Source organism: Mastigoproctus giganteus, chromosome 2 (genome assembly GCF_048544385.1).
Source record: "Mastigoproctus giganteus isolate SK-2022 chromosome 2, ASM4854438v1, whole genome shotgun sequence".
NCBI lineage: Eukaryota > Metazoa > Arthropoda > Arachnida > Uropygi > Thelyphonidae > Mastigoproctus > Mastigoproctus giganteus.
In genome coordinates this window covers 82,660,873-82,686,750 of record NC_143576.1, presented here as the reverse complement: position 1 = coordinate 82,686,750, position 25,878 = coordinate 82,660,873, and the positions used below count along the sequence as shown (strand labels likewise).

The 25,878-nt window shown below is 36.7% G+C and overlaps 1 protein-coding gene across 1 annotated transcript in view; it reads right to left on the bottom strand.

Annotated features, from left to right (window-relative positions):
- polybromo (protein) overlaps nt 1-25,878 on the bottom strand; it is a 702,481-nt gene that overhangs the window by 4,008 nt on the left and 672,595 nt on the right. Inside the window, exon 39 of the mRNA XM_090389959.1 lies at nt 9,742-9,835. Within this exon, the coding sequence (XP_090246085.1) occupies nt 9,742-9,835 (94 nt within the window). The remainder of the gene's footprint in view (nt 1-9,741; nt 9,836-25,878) is intronic.

Genomic DNA, 25,878 nt, shown 5'->3' with positions numbered 1-25,878 from the left:
TGTTTCTATAAAAGGTCACGAGTTTTGGATCATTAAATACTGACCAATTAGTATGGGTCGACTGGCTTTGGATCTTGGTTGAGTAGTTCAGTAATAACATCTTTCTTCTGACCTTCAGAGGAGCTTCATAGGCTTCTACATACAGACTTTGCACTGGAGATGTTCTGAACATACCTAGGGCTATTCTAAGAGTTGAATGTTGAATAGGGTTCAGGCGAGATAAAGCACTTTCCCTAGCAGAATCGAAGACAGGCATGCCATAGTCCAATCGAGATCTGATTATGGATCTATATAAGTAAAGCAAGGTGTAACGATCTGCTCCCCAGGTTGTTGCTGATAAAGCTCTATTGGAATAGGATGAAAGCTCTATTGGAATAGGATGAAAGCTCTATTGGAATAGGATGAAAGCTCTATTGGAATAGGATGGTTATCTAATTGGAGTTCAGGATCAGGATGCATTTGCATATGATACAGAAGTGAATGGCAGTCGATTTCTGGCTGGATAGCCTGTAACCGTTTTGTGTTATCCAAATCTGGATCCAATTTATTGATATCTGCAATTGTCTCTCAATATAGTTCAGGTTTTGAGAATGGCAGGAGATTGTGAGATCATCGGCATAAAGATATGAGTCCACTGTTTTTGGAATGAGTTCAGTTAAATGATTAATTCTAATTGTGAATAGAGTTGTTGTTAGTTTGTTTGTTATTTTAGGAGCATTAGCAACTAAGGCCATATTGCTCCGGGAATATGCGGTGGTCATTCCCTGACCTTTCTGTATCCTCCGTATTTGGTGGTGATGGGCTCAAACCCCGGTCTAATCAAGAAGCGTGTGCTACGCACTGCTGCTCCTTCCCACCTGGCTACGGAGGCGCCTTGTGAATAGAGTGGTGCTGAGAATGGACCCTTGAGGGATTCCTTCTTCCTGGACAAAGTTTTTAGACAGAGTTCCCCGATAACAAACTTGAAAGGATCTTTGTTGTAAGAAATTTTGAATGAAATATGGCAAATTTCCTCTCAGGTCAAGAGAATGTAGATCCTTTAATATGCTGAAACGCCATGTTGTGTCAAAGGATTTCTCAATATCCAGACAGATCATAATGAGAAGGTCCATTTTGATGAATGCATTTGTGATGTTTGTTTCAGCTTTAATCATAAGGTCCAATGATGATCGATTTTTTCTGAATCCAAATTGATTGTTATTGATCAAATTTTGGGACTCAAGATACCAAGTCAGACGGCTGGTAAGTGAAATTGGTCTATAGCTATGAGGAACAGAATAGTCTTTTCCAGGTTTTGGGATAGCCAGTACGTAGGAATGATGCCAGGAGCTTGGGAATGTATGTTCAATGAAGATTTGATTGAAGAAGATGAGCAGTGATGAGTGTGATTTTGGATCTAAATTTTTGAGCATAACATAAAATATCCCAACAGGGCCAGCAGTGCTGTTCCTTGTGTTGGTAAGAGCAGCATGCTCTTACCAACACAAGGAACCATGGTGAATGGTTGATTATATGTTAATGCACATCTGTCAGTGAAATTCAGTTTGAATTTTCAGTTATATCTTTAATTTTTTGAAAAGATTGGTCATAAGCAGTTGAGGAGGACAACTGAGAAAATACAGATCCTAGTGCATTTGCGATTTCTGCAGGGGTAGAAAATTCCTGACCATTCCAGTTAATTCGTGGAGTAGATGTTGGAGGGAATGTGCCATTTAACAGTTTTATCTTGTTCCAAATCAGTCTGTCTGTATTTTTATTGACTGAGGAAGTGAATTTAATCCAAGATTCCTTTTTTTGCTTTTTGTCTGATATAATGGGCTCTTGCTCTAATTCGCTTATAATTAATAAGATTCAAAGTGGTTGGATGTTTGTAGAATTGATTTCATGCTTTGTTTTTCTCTTTTTTTGCATTGTTGCACTCTTCGTCTGACCAATAATTCAATTTTCGCCTTTTCCTGACTTGGTATTGTGGAATGGCAGTGGTTGCAGCTGTTAGAATTTGGTTTGTAATGTGTTCAGTAACATGGTTGATAGAAGAGCACTGTATGATATGGTTGTTGAACGAGACAAGCCTGCTGTATTTTATCCAGTCAGCCTTTGGAAATTTCCATTTTACTGGATTATCCCTTTGTGATGAACAGGAAGTTTGAACTTTCCATATTATTGGGAAATGATCGCTGTCATGAGGATCATTAAGAGTTATCAATCGATACTTGGATAAAGCACTGGGGAACAAATGGAAAGGTCTATTGTGGAGGTTGATCTGGTAGGAAAATGAACATTGGTAGGAGAGCCAGTACTCAACAATGTTAAATCCTGTCTGTCTATCACCATTTCAATAAGCTTACCATGACTGTCTAAGCTAATGGGTGGTGAACATTAAAGTCACCTAGTATACAGAATGGAGGTGGTAGTTGCAACACAAGATCTTCGATTTCCTGAATAGAATATGGACGATTAGGTGGAAGATAAATTGAAACTAATGTAGCAGTGATTCCAATTACTATGTATGTGGCAACAGCTTCTAAGGAGGTTTGCAATGGAATGCATCTGGAGGGAACTCTTGAGTCCAACAGGAAGGCTACTCCTCCATGAGCACTATTAGTGTTGGATCTATCCTGTCTGAAGATAATGTAATTTTTTACTGTAGGGAAACCAACTTGACTTGGGCAGTCAAGTTGGTTTCTTGTAGGCACATGGCAACAGGATGGAAGCAGTGAATTAGTTCATTGATATCATCGATATTGCTGCAAAAACCTCTACAATTCCACTGAATGATGTGTTCCATTATTTGGTTTTGTTTGTGGAAGATGTATCTGGCTGCTTTTTATAAGTGGATTGTTTATGACGATCTGGTTTTGATTTTTCTTTTCGGGGAAAAGTGGGACGTCCTGATTCATTGCTATCGTCCATATCACCTTCTGCATGTATTTCAAGCAGTTCTTCTTGGCCGATAGTATCATCTGTATCCATGCTTGTTAGGCATGATTATTTTGCCTCAATAGGATATGATCTTGGCAAATTTTCTGCTACCTGACAATGCTGAGGTCTCTGGGATGGAACTGTAAGAGGCGTATTGTTGCTTTGGTCTACTGAATTTGGTTTATATGGATGCTAGACCGAGAGTACTGATCGAGCCCAGTCTGATATTGATATTTTTGGAAAGATGGATACTTCTGTCTGACTTGCTACCGATTTGTGTCTGTGAATAGTAGAAGCATAAGTGCGTTTTGGTATACTTAAGTTGACCTGTTTTTTCACTTCTTGGTAAGAGACTTTATTTTCAATTTTAAATTTTTGTATTTTTTTCCCTATCTTCCTTAGATCACAATCTTTGGAGTAAGCTGGATGATTGCCACTACAATTAGGAGATTGTGGAGTTGGAGCCTTGCATTCTGCTTGCGTGTGATTTTTGCAGCCGCAGTTCGGACATATAGCGTCTCCACGGCATGCTGTCTGAGAATGGCCGAACTTTTGACATTTATAACATATAAGTGGATTTGGGATATATGGCCTAATGGGGCAATTTAAGTAACCTGCTTTGACAGAACCCGGTAGATTTGGAGTACTGAAAGTTAAGATTATGTTTCGCGTGGGAGTTAAGTTGCTGTCTTTTCTGATAATGACTCGTTTTGCACGAGACACATTTTGATCTTTTAGCTCCTGGACAATTTCTTCCTCAGAAACATTTAACAGATCCCATTCGGAGATCACTCCCTAGGAAGAATTCAGTGTGTTGTGTGGGGCAACCCGAATCGGTATTCCACTTAAAGAAGTAAGTTGTAGCATTAGCATTAGTAGAGGCATTTGATGCAAGAAAGCAAGCTTATGCAGCATCAGCCAAAAAAAAAAAAAAAAAAAAAAACCCATTTCCACTTCATCCCTCTGTTCGTTCAAAATACCTGTCCAGCTGAACCTTAAACTTATTTAGGCTATCAACTTCCATGACAAGGGATGGAAGTCTATTCCACCAACCAACCACCCGCTGGCTAAAGGCAAATTTCCTCACATCTATCCTACATCTGTCTTTTCTCAATTTGAATTTATGCCCTCTCAGGTGATTATTCTGAGCAAGAGGAAGAATCCCATCAGCATTGAGCATGCTCAAACCATTCAAGGCTTTATACACCTCTATCAGATCACCTCGCCGGTGGCTAGTCTCCAGACACTGCAATTTGCAAAACTTAAGCCTTTCTTCATAAGAGCACCCCCTTTGTTCCATTCACTAATCTTGTTGCCCTTCTCTGTACTCGTTCCAGCATCCCTACATCCTTCTTGAAATGAGGCCTCCAGACCTGTATACAGTACTCTAGGTGTGGTCTGACCATTGCCTTATACAAGGGAATAATCACCTCCTTATCCCTGCTAGAAAAATTCGTATATATCATCGACAATACACCATGAGCTACTCTTGCAGCCCATCTGCACTGCTCAGAAAACTTCATATCTGCCTGCACAACCACCCCCAAGTCCCTTTCATTCTCTACCACTGTCAGTGTAGTACCACAGAGTTGATACGTTGCTCTGGGGTTGCTGTTTCCCATGTGTAGTACTTTACATTTGTCAATGTTAAACTTCATTTGCAATCTCTCAGCACATCTGCTCAACCTTTCCAGATCCTGTTGCAGCAGCATAGTGTCAGTAGTGTCCTTGACAACCCTGCCAACCTTTGTATCGTCTGCAAACTTGGACATTAAGCTTGATATACCATCATCAATATCATTTATAAATACAGAAAACAATAATGGACCCAACACTGAGCCCTGAGGGACTCCACTAATAACATTAGTCCACGATGAGCAGTGTCCATTGATTACCACTCTCTGTCTTCTCCCCCTCAACCACCCCTTTATCCATAGCAGCAATTTTCCTCCAATGTCACACTGCTCCAATTTGTGTAGCAGTCTTCCATGTGCAACAGTATCAAAATCCTTTCTAAGATCCAAGTATATAATATCAAAGCTATTCCCTGCATCCAGTTCTTCTGTGACTGCATCATAGTATCCAATCAAATTGGTCAGGCAAGACTTCCCCTTAACAAAACCATGCTGTGTCCGAGCTATAACTGAAGTCTTGTCTAAATGATCCTGCAGTGCTTCTTTAACCAGTGCCTCCATTAATTTTCCGGGAACAGAAGTTAAGCTCACAGGTCTATAATTACTTGTGTCAGCCTTTGATCCTCCTTTGTGAATTGGGGTCACATTTGCACATTTCCAGTCTATGGGTATCACCCCTGAGTCCAAGGAAGCTCTCATAATTATGGCTAAGGGTTTGCTTACTTCCTTTGCTGCCTCCTTTAATATAACTGGATAGATCCCATCCACCCCGGGTGCCTTTCTTGTGTTTATCTTCAACAGTTTCTCCTCCACTTTACTCCCAGTTATTTCAAGATTCTGTAGCTGACTGCTAGAGTTGAATAAACCTGTGGCATTCCCCTTGCTGAATAACTCCTCATGTGTGAATGTCGATGCAAAATATTCATTTAGTTTGTTAGCTACCTGAGCAGGATCATCAACAGTTGACCCATCAATATCAAGTGGACCAATCTGATTCATCCCCTTCCTTCTAGAGTTTACATAAGTAAAGAACTCTTTGCTGTTTTTCTTTGCATCCCTTGCCAAGGATTTCTCGTAATCTGCCTTCGCCTGCCTAACCTCCTTTGTAACTTGGTTGCATATCAACTTGTATCTATCATAGGCTTCTGTGTCATGTGTTAATTTGTAAGTATCCCATGCATTTTTCTTCTCTGCCATATGCCTCATTAGTTCATCTGACATCCATTTTGGCCTAAACCTTGAACAATATTTCTTAGTTGGTATGTAAAGCCTAGTAGCTTCCAAGATAAGTTCTTTGAATGCTTCCCATTTTGAATTTGCTGTTGGTAACATCATCAGTTGGTCCCACTGTATAGAATTTAAATACTGTCTCAGTCCATCGTAGTCGCCTTTACGGAAGCAATAACCCTTCCCTTTACCCCTAATGGTAGTTACCTCTTTCAGTAACTCCCACTTCAGCACACTGTGATCACTGCCACCTAGTGGTTCATTTATCTGCAGATTCTTAATGCATGAAGAATCACCGCTGATAATCAAATCAAGAGTATTACTCCCTCTAGTAGCCTCCCGAACATGCTGATGTAGAAAACAATCATCCAATAAATTCACAAAAGCCCTGCTAGTGTGTGAGTAACCAGCCCCCAAATTCCAGTCAATATCTGGGAAATTAAAATCTCCCATTATAAGACTCTCTGATTTACTGGCCCACTCTATTTCCCTGTACAGTTCCTTATTATACTCATCAGAGTCATTAGGCCTATAGCACACTCCTACTCTCAATTTTGATCTCCCAATGCTTATGTCACACCAAACTGACTCAACACTGCACTGTCCAGCGATGTCGACTGGCTTCACTTCCTTGGTTTTTATGTGTTTCTTAACTAATAGCATAACCCCTCCCCCCTTCCTATCCTGTCTATCCTTTCTGTAGACGTTGTACTCCCCAAATTGCAGTTCTGCATCCCCTATATCTGTGTGACACCACGTCTCTGATATCCCAACAATATCTGCCTTTGATGTTTTGAGCAATACCTCAAATTCATCAAATTTATTTACTAAACTCCTAGCATTGGTGTACACGCAAGTATACCTGCACCTGTTTCTATTCTTAGCTACCCTAACACAACCCATGTGTTTACTTGTACCGCAATGGCTCCCAGCAGTCTCTGAAATACCATGCATCTTGTTTTTCAGGCTTCTGCTCATTCTAATAGAAGCAGTGCAAGAATCTCTTTCACCTCTGCCAGTGGCTACTGTCAATCTATTGGTCTTTGTCTCCCCCCAAGCTAGCAGTTTTCCGACACACCTAACACTGCCTCGATAGCATCAGCAAATATTCTTGCACCCTTTCTATTTAAGTGTATCCCATCCCTGTAGAAGCAATCTCTCCTGTTAACAAGTACAGTCCAGGCTGAAAAAAATTCTACCCCTTGAGCCTTGCACAATCTTTCCAGGGCCGAATTGATCGACAAGGCTCTCATCATATACTCCCTCCTATCGTGTCTGGGCAGAATTGCAGACACTTTCAAATTCAACCCTAATTCTCGGCTTTTGTTCAACAGTGACCTGTACTTGTTAAGTAATTCTGCCGGTCTCCTACTCTTAATATTATTAGTGCCAACGTGTACAACTATATCACCTTTTGTGCCCTTAAAAGATGATATTCGCTCTACAACGTCATCAACCTTTGCCCCTGGCAGACATACCCTGGTCCTGTTCCACCTATCTTTTTTACAAAGCATGTTCCCCGTTTCCCTGACAATAGAGTCACCAACAACTACTAGTTCCTTCGGGACCAGCGCATTCTGCCTTGGGGGTTGTCTCTGTGTCACGCGAAGTTCAACTAACGCTATCTAGTACGGCATACAACTATCGTATCACAATGGCGGGAAATTTACGAACGGTATCGGAGTTGAAACAAGTGGAAACCTTTACCGATACTTTTATGCAATTACAAGGCCGAGTAAAGAATAAATACACCAAGTTAATCAGAAAATCACAAATTACATTAGGGTATGGCATTAGGGCAAGTTGCTGCAATGGATAAAAGGATGGTTCAGTGGGAGAAAACAGAGAGTGGTTATCATTGAACACTGCTCTTTATGGACTATTGTTATTAGTGGAGTCCCCCGGGGTGCGGTGTTATGCCCATTGCTGTTTTTTGTATTTATCAATGATATTGATGAAGGTATATCAGGGTTAATGTTTAAGTTTGCAGACGATGCGAAAGTTGAAAGTTGTTAATGACAGTAATGATAGTACGCCATTGCAACAGGATCTGGAAAAGTTGAGCAGAAGGGCTGAGAGGCGGTAACTGAAGTTTAATATTGAGAAATGTAAAGTACTGCCTATGGGTAGCAACACCAGAGCAACATATCAACTGGATGGCACTACACTCCGGGTAGTGGAGAATGAAAGGGGGAAGGAAAGGGATGGAATTACAGAATAAAATACAGAGTACATGAATAAATACTTTATTTCTTTATTTGTTCAATGTCCTTAAATCAGGAGTGCAATTGCAGAAGCACGCATTCTCTGAGTGGACTGCAGTTCAAGCCCGTGACTGCTAAATACGATTAATGTTTGTATTGACTGATTTACTGTAAACTTCACTACTGACCTGGTGGTCGTGCCTGAGTATAAATAAGAATATTTTTATTTATTTATTTTTTTAATGACTATTTAAGAGAGACAGGGTGTTTTACCTATCCTCCTTTTATAGCATCATGAAATATCCTTACATGACAAGAGGATAGGTCTGTACTTTTTTTTTACTCTCTAAAATCTGCTTGACAAAAACATTTCCACATTCAAATGATCCTGATAGTTTACACTGGAATACCCTGCCTCTGGGATGATGTCAAGTTTTGTGCATTCAAATGCTCATCAAAATCCTATCTTTTAAAACTGTTTTATAACACAAAAATGGTTTTAAAACCAATGTGATATAAATTCTTTAGATTATCTGGATTGGTAAATGACATTCTTATTTGTAGTGCTGAATTGGAATTTATTTTTTCATTTTCTTTGAAACAATTTGCACTGGTAAAAAGAGTCTACTTTATGTATATTATCATATCATTAAATTAATTGCATTAATTATGAAAGTGACCAGTCAGGAACATGAAAAAGTTACCATGTTTCAATGGCTCGGCAGGTTTTGGTTAATAAAGTTCTGTTTGAGTTAAAAATAATTAAGGTAAGTTTAAGAGATTTTAATTTATCATTATTTCCTAATACTTTGAGTACCAATTAGGACAGTGAAAATAAGCCTAGAATTGGATGCATGATAACAAATGCAGTAAATGAGTTAAAGTATTGATAAAAAGAACACACTCCATTATGACACTGGCTTTCATCAGAGATGTCAAGGTTTTATTTTCTAGAATCCAGATTTGAAAAACAAAAAATCCAGTAATTTGAAGAACATAACATAAACTTGACTGAAATCTGGAAGAAAAGTAAACTTTCTATAAAAACCATAAACGAAATGATTTTTAGAAATGTAGGGAAAGTTCACAGGTGTGGACATGGCAAAAATCAACTTGCATGCAGAGTGGAAATTTTTACAAATCCCGAAATCACCATGCACACTAAAAAAGTGGTGTGTACCACTTTTCAGGTGCATTAACATTTATGCATAACACACCTGTTGTCTTCATCATGTCTGTCCTTCTGTCTTTCTGCATATAACAACTGCATATGACTCCCAGTGCATGGATTTTTATGAAATTTTATATTTGGCTTTTTTTAAATGATCTATCACACCTTTTCAAAATTCATTAAAATCAGACCAACAGAAATCCACAAATTATTATTGTGTTTACGTTTGTTACCATGCACTGGTCGGAGGAATGAATGGGCAATGTGGCAGATGCACAGAAATAAAATTTTCTCGGTTCATGCATAAAAGTCATTGCTTTTTGCTATTTTTTTTTTTTGTTATAAATCACAAATTATTCCTATTTGCTAATATGCCTGAAATGCAATACACTGCATACATTAACTAACTTGTTTATTGTCCTCCCTCAGTCATGCTTGCATTTGCAAAAGTAATTAACTGGTCACAAAGTTAGCAATAATAAAAGTTGAATAATTCTATGTATCGCACAGCAATATTAAACAATCAGTAATATCACACAATCAAATCAATAATAATCACTAAGTTGTCTATTGTAATATTTACTTTATGTATGTGCTGGAATGTAGTAACCTCTGTGGCCTTGGTGGTGTGGATACAAATATCGGTTCTACTGGTCTTGTTGAATAGGATGTTTGCCCTGAAAGAAACGTGGAATATTGATTCAGACATATGCTCTATACACAGCTTAATGAATTTTGAACCATTAATAAATTCGACAATATAGATCATTCAGAAATATAAATAGCTATGCTCAATAATTAGGATGATGGTTAAGAATTATTCAAACTGCATGTTTGAAACAGTACACACTATCTCTGAGGGTGTGTATTCACATATATGAGTGTTCTCTATAAATAAAAGATAGTGGGTTCTATCATAAATACAACAATTTGAAATTTCCTATTGTTCTAAACGACTATCCAAATTATATATAAAATATAATAAATTGTAATAATAAATAAATATAATAAAAATTGTAATTACATTTTTTTTTTTTTAATGTACAGAATGCAATAATATCATGCTTGGAGATTGATAAAATCTAGTCGTCTTGGCTCATTTTATATTCCACATATAAAAAATAATGCTTTCGCAACAGGGAGAGTAGTCCTGGTACAATATACAGGGATGCAAATTCATATGACTGGGTCCATACTTTCCAAAAAAAAGTGCACAGCTCATTGATAACTGTGTTGCTAGCATACTGGCAGACAAAAACTGTTACAATAAAGATGTAAACCTTTCTGGCCATTCCAAGGTTATATTGGAGTTTTAAAAAAAATTGGATAATAACCAGTCTCCACAATTTGCTAAACTAACTATAAAACATTTTGTAAGCCAGGACACTTTATATATTTCCTCAGTCATAACATGCATAATAATATGAAATTCATGAAAATCATCAAAAGATTCTGAACATGAATTATGCCATTTTAATCAACATAGATTTGAAAAATGACCATATTGGTTGAATATATGGAGAATATATTCAACCAATATGGAGTGGCAATGAGACTATAGGTATGAAGACACAGCCTTCTGGAGCTCCTGCAAATGGATGTTTTTTTAGAAATTTTATTGTTTTTGATTATGAAATATGTATGAATTTGTGTTTCACAAATAGATTAAATAGGCTTAGTAGTGTTCACTAACTTATTTTTTTAAATTTAGCTGAAGATTTTGTAAGTTACGACTCACTACTCATACCACTATCGTATCAGTTTTTTGGCATATTGTAGCACGTAACCAGTAGTGCAAAAAAACAGTAAAGTTTTAATTATAATAAATAAATCTTTTGAAGGTTTTAATCACTTTTTGGGCATATATCTTTTGTATTTATCTAAGGATATAACTAATTTCACACTGTGATCGTTACAGTATAGCATAAATTGATAGTGTATATCTCGAACTGTATATCTAAGGTATAAGGTAAAACTATATAGCAGACGTATCACTGCATTAGCTTAGAATAGTATTGTATAGTCAAGCATAGTACAGTCAATTAATCAATTAAATTTATTAAACCTTATTAACATTCATTGTTAATCACTTGCATTAATTAACAGACAGTTTTTAAATTCTTTACTGTGGGACCAACTGATGATGTTACCAACAGCAAATTCTAAGTGGGAAGCATTAAAGGAATTAATAGTGCAAGCTACTAAACGTTTCATACCTATTAAGAAATACTGTTCAAGGTTTAGGCCTAAATGGTTGTAAAATGAACTAATGAGACTCATGGCAGAGAACAAAAATGCATGGGATGTATATAAATTATCAGGCGACACAGAAGCCTATGATATATATAAGCTAGTGAAGGTAGATTACGAGAAATCTTTGGCAAAGGATGCTAAGAAAAACAGCAAGGATTTCTTTACTTATATAAACTCTAAAAGGAAGGGGATGAATCTGATTGGTCCACTTGATATGGATGGTTCGACTGTTGATGATCCTGCTCAGATAGCAAACAAACTGAATGAATATTTTGCATTTATATTCACACATGAGGAGTTATTAAGGTTTGAAAATGCCACAAGATTATCAAATTGCAACAGGGTGCTTAATGATTTTGTAATAACTGAGAACAAAGTGGGGAAGAAATTGTTGAAGTTAAACATAAGAAAGGCACCTGGGATGGATGGGATCTATCCAGTTATATTAAAGGAAGCGGCAAGGGAAGTAAGAAAACCCTTAGCCATAATTATGAGAGCATCCTTGGGCTCAGGGGAGGTCCCCATGGACTGGAGATGTACAAATGTGTCCCCAAATCACAAAGGGGGATCGAAGGGTGACACGAGTAATTACAGACCAGTTAGTTTAACTTCTGTTCTGGGTAAAATAATGGAGTCACTGGTTAAAGATGCATTGCAGGATTATCTAGACAAGACTGCAGCAATAATTCAGACACAGCATGGGTTTGTTAAGGGAAAGTCTTGTCTGACAAATTTGATTGGTTATTATGATGTGGTTACAAAGGAACTGGATGCAAAAAATAATTTTGATATCATATACAGTCTGTCCTCGTATAGCACGATAGTTGCGTTCCTAGAAACCCTCGTGCAATGCAAAATCGTGCAATATAAACAACAGGCCCTATGGGAAAAGTAGGGTTAGGTGCTGACCACCCAAGATTGAACACACATTTGGAACCAAAACATTACCAAACACAATAAATAATCGGGTAATTTTAATCGTTATAAAATACTTACGTATTTTATAACGATTAAAATACGTAATAAAAATAACTTTATATTATAATAAAGTATTTTTAGTATTTTTTAATACTAAAATATTTTTTACGGATAAAATACGTATTTTATTCGTAAAAAAATTATTATAATTAAATAAAATAGTCGTAATAAAATATTGCTAACGCTTTTGCTTCTATCATAAGCAAACTTGTTTTTTGTTTGATTTTCTATCCAAACAGATGACAGCCGTTCCATCTCTTCCAATTCTTGTGTCTTGATCTAATGGGTATTAATTACACTTTGAGTTGTAACCGCTATGAAAGTTGTTTTTATTTTCTCTGCATTCTTTGTAATTCTCCGCGTTGCCTCATTTCGGTCTGTAGCACGTGCAATATCACATGGTCTTTCATTTCGCTCAAAGCGTTTCACAATTTCATATTTTTTCTCTATCGACAGAAGTGGACTGGCCATAAGCCTTACGGGGGAAATCGCGGTGGGCCAGAGCCGGTGTGATTTTGGCCATAAACCGTATTATGAGGCCACTACAAATTTTCCCGGGTAAGAATTTTTGACCCAGTCCGCCTCTGTTTATCGATATTGCTTCTTTTTTTTCTCTCTGAATCTGCAGTGTCTTAGCCAGGACGCTTCCTTTTCACACCTTTTAAGTATTTTACTAATTTTTAGGGAATAAAGCACAATTACAAAACGAGGAGGCACGCTTAATATATACATAAACAAAGCTGCGGCGTGTAGCAACTGAATAAACAACACCGTAAAGGCGAGATACACTATTAACACCTCACATTTTACTAAAGCACATTTCTGGGGGTTACTACCATAAAACAATAAAAACAATTTCCAGTTGCGTTTCTGCTAGTGGAATCTGTTATAAACTGGTAGTAAACTCCATCTAATTGCATTTGCGATTATGTATACCGATAGCTGGAATTGTGTTGGTTTTTACGTTATTATGGTGAAACACTGATATAAAACACATAAATACATTTTCAGAATCTTCTTCATCCTATCGTGTTGCGTTCAGTTGGGGTGATTCCGCATTCGACTGCCATTTCTTGTAAACACAAAGGCGAATCGTGTATAAGCGAATTCGGTTCGTGTTATATAAGATAACGTTCCCCTATTTATAAATCGTGTATGATCGAATTCGTGTAATGTAAACACGTGTTATACGAGGACCGACTGTACTTGGATTTCAGGAAAGCTTTTGACACTGTTGCGCATGGAAGTCCAAATAGGAGCAGAATTGCATTAAAGGTAAGTTGCTACAATGGATAAAAGGATGGTTGAGTGGGAGAAGACAGAGGGTAGTAATCAATGGGTGCTGCTCTTCGTGGACTAATGTTATTAGTCGAGTCCCACAGAGTTTGGTGTTGGATTCACTGTTTTGTATATTTATCAATGATATTGATGTAGGTATATCAGGCTTAGTATCGAAGTTTGCAGATGATACAAAGGTTGGCAGGGTTGGTAATGACAGTAATGGCAGTGTGTTACTGCAACAGGATCTAGAAAATTTGGGCAGATGGGCTGAGAAGCGGCAACTGAAGTTTAACGTTGAAAAATGCAAAGTACTGCATATGGGTAGAAGTAACCCCAGAGAAACGTACCAACTGTGTGATACTACACTTAAGGTGGTAGATAATGAAAAAGACCTGGGAGTAATTGTGCAGTCAGATATGAAATTTTCTGAGCGATGCAGACAGGCTGCTAGGGCAGGTCATGGGGTGTTGTCAATGATATACAGGAATTTTGCTAGCAGGAAAAAGGAGGTGATTGTCCCTCAGTATAAGGCAATGGTCAGGCCACGTCTTGAGTACTGCGTGCAGCTCTGGAGGCCTCATTTTAGGAAGGATGTAGATTTGCTTGAGATGTACAGAGAAGGGCAACAAGATTGGTGAGGGGAACGAAGGGATCCTCTTACCAGGAGAGGCTTAAGTTCTGCAAATTGCAGCAGCTGGAGACTGGGCACCTGCGAGGTGATCTGACTGAGATGTATACGGCCTTGAATGGGTTGAGCACACTGAATTCTGATGGGATTCTTCCACTTTTTCAGATTACGAACCCAAAGGGGCATAAATTGAAATTGAGGAAGGACAGATGCAGAATAGATGTGCAAAAATTTGTCTTCAGCCAGCGGGTGGTTAATTGCTGGAACAAACTTCCATCTGTCATTGTGGAAGTTGATAGGTTAATTAAATTTAAGGAGGAACTGGACAAATAATTAGAGGGGATTATTTTGTAAATTTTTTATTTTTTATTTTTTGGCTGATGCTGCATAAGCTCATACACTTGTATTACATGCCACTACTCCTACTACTACATTGTATTTAAATGCAAATTATGCCCCAGACCAGAGCAGCAAAGCAACATGCACAAAGTAGCAGGAGTGCAGTGGCTAAGGGGAGAACCAAAAAGGACGATTCTCCAATGCATCACAGCCTAAAAGAATGTGCATCTTGTGAAATCTTTCTGGACCTTTCTGGAACAGGACATTATCCAGCCAAGGAGGATGTCTTTGTGTGTGCAAGGTGGAGAGAGTGTCAAGAAATTAGATGACAACTCAATGTTCTGATGGCCATCTATGAGAGTTTGAAGAGTAGGATAGATGCCATCGAAGGAAAAAGACAGTGGCAACTTTCAGGGCAGAATGCACTGGTCCCACAAGAGCAAGTTATTGTCGGTGGCTCTATTGTCAGAGAGATGGGAAATATATTGTGCTAAAAGGATAGGTGGAATAGGACCAGCGTATGTGTACCAGGGTCAAAAGTTGATGACTTTGTAGAGGAGATATCATCTTTTAAGGGCAAAAAGGGTGATATTTTTGTACACATTGGCACTAATGACATTAAGAGTAGAAGATCTGCAGATTTACTTAACAGTTCAATGTTGAAAAACAGGCACAAGTTAGGGTTAAATTTGAAAGTGTCTGCAATTCTGCCCAGACGTGATAGGAGGGATTACAAGATGACAGCCTTGTCAAAAAATTCAATTCTGGAGAGATTGTGCAAAGCTCATGGGATAGGATTTTTTTCAGCATAGTTTGTGCTTGCTAATAGGAGAGATTGTTTCTACAGGAATAGGATACACTTAAATAGAAAAGGTGCAAGAATATTTGCTGATGCTATGGAGTCAGTGTTAGGTGGGTTGGAAAACTGCTAGCTTGGGGGGCATTCAAAGTAGCCACAAGCAGAGGTGAAAGTGAGGGGGCTGGGGATTTCAAGGACTGCTGTGAGTCATCATGGAACAAGTAAATACATGGGTTATGTTAGGGTAACTAAGAGTAAGAATAGGTGTATGTATACTTGCATGTACACCAATTCCAGGAGTATAGTAAATATATTTGATGAATTTGAGGTGCCGATGAAGACGTCAAAGGCAGATAATGTTGGGATATCAGAGACACGGTGCCACATGGATATAAGCAGTGCAGAATTGGAATTTGAGAGTACAATGTGTACAGAAAGGATAGACAGGATAGGAAGGGAGAAGAGGTTATGCTATTAGTTAATAAACACACAAAATCTAAGGAAGTGTATCCAGTTGGCATGGGTAGACAGTGCAGTGTTGAGTCTGTTTGGTGTGACATAAGCATTGGGAAAGCAAAGTTGAAAGTAGGAGTGTGTTATATGCCTAATGACTCTGATGATTTTTTTTGTAGTTGTTGGCGCATCGGCTTCTGTGGCCATAATGCACTTCCCAAGGTTTTTGCAGTACTTTGATCCAAGCCTGAGGTGGGATTCGAACCAGCGACCTTTGGGTTGCCAGGCAGGCACTTTACCCACCTGGCTAGCCCGGTCGGCTGACTCTGATGAGTACAACGAACAGCTGTACAGAGAAATGGGGTGGGCCAGTAAATCAGATTGGGCGAAGGTAAAGAAAGCCAACACGAGAAACGTCGGATAACTTACGTGGAAAATTAGTTTCCCAATACGGCACTATAGCGCTGCTCGCTCGGTAAACAGACGGTAGGTGTTATCGGTCTGGAGCAAAGTCAAGAACAATATATTGATTGACAGGTAGGCGTGGCAAATGATTTACAGATTGGTACTCAAACACAACACACGATAACATTGGGTTAGTATCATTTTAGTAGCATTCAGAAGCACTAATGGTAACATGCCCTAATGAACGTTTTCATAACGGTGAAAAAAGCTCCCATGGCAGCTTGAACCCCTCCCGAAGTGGAGGGGGTAATCTAACCTTTTTTCTTTAGAATCAGCCATATTTAGAAATACATTCATAAAAAAATAATTTTTTTATGACTGTATTTTTATTTTATTGTTCAATAATATGACCTAATGGTGAAAAAAGGCCAGGTTACCTCCACTTGAATCCCATGGGAGCTTGAACCCCTCCCAAAATGGAGGGGGTAACCTAACCTTTTTTCTTTAGAATCATGTGGACTAGTGCATAAATTGTTTATTAACAAAATATTATTTTTTTATTACGTTCAACGTCCTCTACCGCATGACGAAGGCATTTCGGACCCTGCAATGCTATGTGATTCCGATTCGTCTTTGTGCCCCCTACACCTCCTGCAAGTTCGTCGCACTGGTAGTGAATCACCCTGTATATATAGAATCTTTCTTTCTTTTCTTATATTATTTCCTAAGCCAACGTTTAAGGTTAGGTTACTAAATATAAGGAAACAGTTTCTATTATTTCCTAACCTATCATTTAAGGTCAGGTTACGAAATATAACGAAAAATAAAGAAACATTTTCCTTTTTTCGTAACCGAACCTAAATCAACAGTATAGTAAAAACACTCATGAACTCCAAAAATCTGCTTTTAATAATGACAAAAAAACATAATGAAGAACATAAAAATGAACAGAACGAAACTTTTATTAATTTAGTTTTCATCAAAAAATCAACCAACATTTTATTTTTCTTACAAATTTCTTCCATTTTTAAAAGATTCATCGCTACCTGTTTACCGTTTATTACAAAACTATTATGCACCATTCTTGACTCATAAATACATTATAATGCCAACCAATGACTACACAGTAGCTTGTCCTCTGTCGCACCCACCACCAATCATTTCATTGTTTGCCACGGGTGCCGGTCAATCAATATATCCTTCTCGATTTCAGCTCCAGACCGATAACACCTACCGCCTGTTTACCGAGCGAGCAGCGCTAAAGTCCAGTGTCGGGAAACAAATTTTCTGCATAAGTTATCCGACATTTCTCGTCATTCCTGTGTTGGCTTTCTTTACCTTAGCCTCAGATTGTCTTATAATGGGGGATTTCAACTTCCCAGATATAGAATGGAACTTGTGCATTGGTCACCCACTATTTGTTAAAGAATAAGAGAAGTTTACCTCAATATGATATAGAGCACTTCTGTATCATACTCTCCAGAAATTAAAATGAAAATAATTTAAAAAATCGAAAAACCTACATTACAGTAAAAAATAATTAAAAATAAATTTAAATGCAATTAAAAATTAAAAAATCAAGTAAAAAAATTAACGAAAAAATTGTAAAACAATTTTCCTTCCTACATTACATTAGATAAACACTAAGACACTCAGCCCAAGTTACCATATTTCTTTTCTAAAATACTGCCTTCAAAACAACATCATCCGAAGTTAGCCAGGGTCAATTTAAGTCATAAAATTTCAGGCATAAAGCAACTAGCACTTATCACATTGCATAATATAGCTAAACTTACCTTAAGATCTCGGTATTCTAATAAACATAAATACCTTTCCCAAGTTAGGAAACTTCATGACAAATTAAAAAATTATCTACATCCTAATGATTTGTCTGTATCGATGACCTCCACAGATTTGTGACGTGAAGCACAGGCCTCAGAAATAAAAAACAGACATGTTAACAAATTGAATACATTATCGGGAGTGTCAGGACACGTTCATAAGAGTTCAAACACATTGTTGCGAGCTTGCGACCAAGTGCATATGAGTTGCACGACAACCCCCAACATACACATAATGTGCTAATGCAGAATACTTCAGCTAGTTTGCGAACACCCCCTCACCTGACATTCAACGAACCGACACATCAACAGGTTACAAATCTTACCTCATATATGCTATTGCAGGACCAGATTTCTCTTTTATCCAAAGGATTAAATTATAATTTGCCACCTTGAAAACTACCTAAAAAAACAGTGTGTAATTGATATTGAATTTGGACTTTGTAATGTTCCACAAAAAGATTTATTTATTCAACAAGTCAACCAAGTGTTGAATAACATAAAAGAAACGCAACTTCCTAAATTGAATACGCATGACAGTTCAGCTTTATGAACTTCGGGAAAATAAAGACATTATCATTCAGTGGGCAGATAAAGGGATACAGCGGTAACTGATTACATTAATAAGTTAGTTTCAGTGATATCAGATACCTCCACTTATCTTGAAGTAGACCCTGCACTATTTACCAATTTGGTCAATCAATACAATAAAACATTAAACACGTATCGAAAAAAACGACTACATTACTATGGCTCAGTTAAAGGCCACAACATACAATTGAAGGCCAGAACAAATGGGAACCACAAAAATGGTTCCCATTTACCATTTAGAATTTGCTGTTGGTAACATCATCGCTGTCTCACTGTATAGAATTTAAAACTGCTTGATACAATTGTTGTCACTCTTAAAAAACCCCTTCACTTTACTCTTGATGGAAGTTACATTTTAAGGTAAATCTCACATTAATACATTATGCTCATTGCAACTTAGTGGGTTTTTTACCTGCAGATTTTTAATGCCGATAATCGGATCAAGTGTATTACTTTTTCTTGTTGCCTCTCTAACACGGTGGTGTAGAAAACACCTAATAAATCAACAAAAGTCATTTGTGACTTCTGTGGATAAGAATCACAAACTTACTAGTGTGTGAGTGATGAACCCACAAGTTCCAGTCAATATCTAAAAAGTTAAACTGTCACACTATAAGACATTCTAATTTAATGGCTTCCACTCTATTTGTCTGTATAGTTGTTTTTATACTCATCACAGTCATCAGGCCTATAACACACTCCTTATTCTCAATTTTTTCTCCCCCAGTGCTTATGTCACATGAAATTGACTCAACACTTCACTGGCCAACCATGCTTGTTGTTTGTTTGTTATTTAGTTTTTAGGAGCATTAGCAACTAAGGCCATATTGCTCCGGGATATGCGGTGGTCATTCCCTGACCTTTCCGCATCCTCCGTATTTGGTGGTGACGGGCTTGAACCCCGGTCTAATCAAGAAGCCTGTGCTACGCACTGCTGCTCCTATCCACCTGGCTACGGAGGCGCCGCCAACCATGCCCTGCCTTATGTGCTTCTAAAGAGTATAACCCCCCTCCCACCCTGTCTGTCCTCTCTGTTGTTGAGTTCAATGTTGTATACATTGTACTCAACATATTATTCAAATTCTTCAAATTCTGTCTCCCTACAATTAGTACAAAATTTATTACAAATTTTGCATTACTATAAAGTTTTCGGAAAGATAGATAGACTGGAAAAGATAGATACAACTGTATTTGGAGAATGCCAACAAAAGATAAGTGGAATCACAACAGCAATCAAAGTTCATGATTATTAAAATATACTGATACTGAAGTGAAAGTTAACAGCATAGGTGTTTCCACACTGTACACTCCTATCCACTATTCAATGCACAAATCAGTCTTGGCCAGTCTGTGAAATACATCAATACATTTGTAAAAGGTATTTGATATATTTCACAGACTTTTGGCCACACCTCCACGAATATTGTGCATTGTGTCAAGAGGCCTCTGTGCACAAGTCTCAGCTCAGAACACTAATATAAATCTTGTGGGTATTCTTGTACAACAGCAATAAGTTAGAAGCTAATGTGGATTATGGATTAGAACTTATCTATGCTTTCAATGACTTAACCCAGCATTTCTAAAACTGTGGTGTGCTACCCCCAGGGGATGGCAAGGATTTTAGAAGGGGGTTACAGCTGGATATGACTGAATGCGTAATGTATAAAAAATCATTTTCATTCCTAGTAAAAATGGAGGTTAAATCTCAGATATGTTATTAACACTCATGTCACCAACCAAATCACAAGATACAAGCCCCGTTTCCAGCTCACATGCAGGGGCGTAGCTACTGTATAACAAAAGTAGGCAAAGCCTAGTGGCCCTACTTCACCAGGGCCCATAAACATATGCAAGAGGGGGCTGCCGCTACTACGCTAGGGCCTATAGACAGATGCAACATGTAAGGAAAATATTTTTCTCACTGAGCGCTTCAACAATGTGATATATCTAGAAATAAGGAAGGAATTCTTCTTATATCTTATTGCCAAAACTTAACAAACCCAAGCAGAGGCAGTCTTTATTTTGCTTTTACAAATGCAACTTTGTATAGTGATCAGACATCCGTTTGGTTACTGCGTGTGTGCGTCATATCGTATGGTGTTTGGGATTCCCCAACTTGACAAGAGGACAGGGAGGATAGGCCCCACGTATACAAACATTTAGCCATATACAGCAGTCAGAAGTTGTTAGTTGATTAATTTAAATTCAAGTTTGTTAAAGTTCAAGTCATTATCAAAACAGCAATCGACACACAAAAATGTATTTGTTTATTATTGCTATTTGTATTTAAAATATAAAGTTTAAAATTAAATTAATAAAATTTTTAGTTAAAAATGGATAAAAAGAAAAAGGGAAAGAGTGGAGCCCAAAAAAAGAACAATGAAGAAAGCAAAAGAACAAGCAGTCAATAAATTACCTAAATTACATAATTTCTTTACAAAACACAGTAATGAATTACGTCCAAAAGAAGGTACAGAAAAGACCAGTATTGAATTGGAAAACATGGAAAAAAATGCTGCTGGTGTAAATACATCTGCGGCTCATTTAAATCAAGCAGGTTCATCAAACGAAAACAATTCAACAATCATAGATATGCCTTCGTCAGAAATTAGTGTTGAACACATTGCACTGTTTATTCTCTCAAGTGATCTTGGAGAATATGTGGACATCAACAATTCCGATGAAACAAAAAGAAATGTAATGAGTTTGTCACCTCAGAGACCTAAAGGATTATTTGTAAGGGATCCTGAACAACAAAATAGAAGTTTTAGTGACACATATTACTATTCTACTTCAATGTATGGTCCAGTTCCTTGTTTGTGGCTGTGCTACTCATGAATTTTAGATGCTGCATATTGCCAAGCTGTTTAGATGCTGGCTGTTTTCAAATATTAAAAATCAGTGGCATTTGAGACTACGAGATTGGAAAAAATCTATCTTTTCGGATAAAAACTCACAGTGTTTCTCAACATCGTAACAAGGCATGTGCTATACATGAAATGTGGCAAAAGAATGAAACAATTGATAAAGATCTTGAAGAACAAGTAAGACACAGATCCTCATTTTGGAAAATGGTACTAGAAAGGTTATTTCGGATAACGCTAATTCTTTAGCATTTCACGGTCACCAGGAAGGATTTTCAGAAGATTACAACGGCAATTTTTTATCGCAAATCCATTTACTTTTCTACTATAATGACGTAATGAAACAAATTATTAATAAGCCACCTGGTTCAGTAACTTATTTAAGTCCCACTATCCAAAATGAGTTAATAGAATGTTTAGGTACCAAATTAACAAAAGAATTAACACTCAAAATTAATTCAGCACCATTCTATTCATCAATTTTAGATACTACTCAAGATCTCACAAAAAAAAAAAAAAATCAATTAAGTGTTACTGTATGACATGTTCACATAATTCGTGATGAAAATGAAAAATCCAAAGATTCTGAAATTAGGGAAACGTTTTTAGGATTCTATGACATGAATGGTCCGTAGCCAGGTGGGAAGGAGCAGCAGTGCGTAACACATGCTTCTTGATTAGACTGGGGTTCGATCCCATCACCACCAAATACGGAGGATGCGGAAAGGTCAGGGAATGACCACCGCATATTCCTGGAGCAATATGGCCTTAGTTGCTAATGCTCCTAAAAACCAAATAACAAACAAACAAACATGAATGATCATTCGGCAGAAATCATGATGGATAATATAATGAAAATATTACACAAACTAAATATTCATATTGAAAAATGTTATGGTCAGGGATATGATGGGGCTAATGCCACGAGGGGGTTTATAATGGTAGCCACTCATCAAAAGGATCCAATCAAATGTAGAGTACATTCATTGTGCAAGTCACAATTTAAATATAGTTATTAATGATGGTGTAAATTGTTATAATAACGTTTCATCATTTTTTGACATTCTTCAAAATTTGTATAATTATTTTGGAAATAGTACAAAAAGATGGGATCTTCTTTTTAAATTTACTGGGGAATCTGAAGTTACATTAAAAAATTCAACCCTACTTGCTGGTCTGGTAAATTACAGTCTATAACAGCTGTGAAAGTTTGTTTTGTGGATATTAAAAAAGCTTTGACAGAAATTAATCTTAAATCAACTAAAAAAGCAGACCGAGATGAAGCGTTTAGAATAATGAAGCAAATGATATTTGATTTTATTTTCATTTGTATATTTTTGAATAATGTGATGTGTGAAATTAATTATGCTTCAAAAACTCTACAGAAGCATGATATAGAATATAGACCTTGATGAATGTACTTCTTTATTGGATCGAGTCAGTAAAAATCTACAAAACATTTGAAATTCATACGAACAAATTAAATACGAATCTGAGCAAATTTCCAACGAGTTTGGGGTAGATCTCAAATTTGAAGACAAATGATAGCCTCGAACTAAAAGACAGTACGATGACTAGCTTCAGATTTTTTTGTTTGATAATAGAGATCAGTTTTTTAAAATCAGTGTTTTTTACTATGTTTTAGACAAAATTATAATACAAATTAAAAATCATTTCAAAAGTATGAAGTTAGTAAAAAATTATATTGCAATACTAGAACCAAAAAACAATAATATGTCAAATGATGATATATTAAGTGAATGTGAAAATCTCATAAAAACGTATTCATCCGTACTCTCTCCCCAACTGCCGATTCAATATTGTATAATTTAATCACACTTATTAAACAAGATTTATCAGCAGAGAATTATTTTATTTGTTAATTTGAAAGTGACTTTTCAGAAATTTTTACTTTTATTTATGTTATTTTTTACCCTGCCGTGTCAGTTGCCTCTGCCAAAAGATCATTTAGTAAATTACAAATAATAAAAGATTATAAAAGAAATGCTACTGGTCAAAGTAGAGTGTGCAACCTTGCAATGTTGGCTATTGAGCATAAATATGCCAGTAAAATGGATTTAAAAGATATTATTAATGATTTCGCAAATGTAAAAGCGTGCAAAGTAACATTTTAACTTTTTTCGTAAATTTATTAGTTATAGTATAATTTTTTATATTTGTCAAATTGTATTTAATAAGTAGAATCATATTGTAATATTAATTTTCATGTTTTTGATGTTTGCAAAATTATAAAGATATCGTAAATAAAATACATATTTATATTATTAAAATGATTCAACATTTTTTTATATATTATACCTAATTAAAATAAATGACAGTATCTGTAATGAGTGTCACTGTGTGGTTGCCAGTACCTTTCTAAGGCAACTTCTTCTACCACTTCAAGAGCTGTCTTCCCTCAGTTCTTCAGTTGGCCACTCCAGAGGTAATGTGAACTATTACGTAAAACAATTCTTCACAATTACATTGTCGCATGTGTACTGTGTGAAGTCTCTACTAAAAGCTACAGTTTTTAATCAATAATTGACACTGATAACTTGATTCCTGATGGTGTTCCATTTTTCTACTGAGTATAAGTTCCATTCTTTTAATTATTATAAATTTATATACAGTGAAACTTCCCTTTAACGGACAGCCATGGGGAACGAAAATTTGTCCGTTAGAGAGAAGTGTCCGCTAACAAGAAGTCTGAGGGAGAAAAAAAAAAGAAAGAAAGAAAAATCGTTAAATGTTTAATGTAAAATTAAATTAAAATATATACAGATTTTGAACAATATTTTTGTAAATAATATACAATTACATACACAAGAGATAAAGAAAAATCGTTAAACGTTTAATGTAAAATTAAATTAAATTATATACAGATTTTTGCACAATATTTTTGTAAATAATATACATACAATTGTGCTATGCATATTATGACTTTATCTTAAGAAAAATACATACAGTAATCACTTATTTTCTTCTGCATCTTCTTCCGGCTGATAATTTTGTTTTCAACATTTGTTTCGAGTGAAGGAAACCATAGAAAGTCCTTCAGTATCTTCTTCAGCAGCGAAAAACATTTTTAAACAATTGATTTGTATGAGCGCTTCTTCTATTTTCATTGGTGGTTCGTCGTTAATATGTTCTTCGACAGAATGACCTCCTTCCATTTCTTCATCCTCATGAGGAACTTCTTGAAAAATATCGATGATATTGTCGTTGATATCTATAGCACCATCTTCTGTAGTGAGGTTTGAGTCTATATCTTTGTAGCCAGGGTCACTTGTAGCGGAAGTATCGTACATTATCCATAGATGTTGAAGTTCTTGTTCTTCTTGGTGCTCCACATTGCTGTTCACAACTTCAATTTTTGCGTTTGAGAAGCCAGACTTTACAAAACAGTTCACGACAGTTTGTTTTCTAATTGCGTTTACTGAAGAGGAAATCCATTGAATTGCATCTAGGATGCCGAGTTTCTTTGCAAGGTCACTCGCACATGTTACATCGTTCATGTTTGCAATGAGATGTCTTAAAACACGTTTTCTGTAGTGAAGTTTAAAATTTTTTTATTATCCCTTGATCCAAGGGCTGACACTCTGCAGATGTGTTTGGTGGCAGAAAAACGATTTGAATGTTGGACAATTCAATGTGTGGGTGAGATGCAGCATTATCCACGAAAAGAATAATTTTTCTGTTTTGACGAATCATGTTTTGGTTAAAGTGACTTTTCCATTCGCTCATGATATCTCGTGTCATCCACACTTTTTTATTAGACTTCCAGTCAATATTCAAAAGATTCAACTTTATGCCCTTGAAACAACGAGGATTTTGTGGTTTTCCTATAACAAGAGGTTGTTCAAAGTCTCCCAGCATATTTGTACACAAGAGTACAGTCAAGCGTTCCTTAGAAATTTTTCTGCCCTGGCACTTTTCGTTTTTTAGACTCATTGTTTTTTCAGGAAGAGCTTTAAAAAACAACCCTGTTTTGTCACAGTTGTAAATATCCTTAGCTTCAAAATCACGACATAAATCTTCCAATTTGACGGTCCACTCTGTTATAACCCCAGTATCAACAGATCCACCTTCACCACTTACGGTTTTCCAAGAAATTTTATGCCGAGTTTTGAACTTGTCTAGCCATCCCACAGAAGCTTTGAACTCATTTACTCCCATAGATTTCGCAACCTCCAAAGCCTTTTCCCTAATAATAGGCCCATTAATGGGAATTTTTTTAGCACATGCGTGACAAAACCACTCATACGTAACATTGCCAATTTGAAGT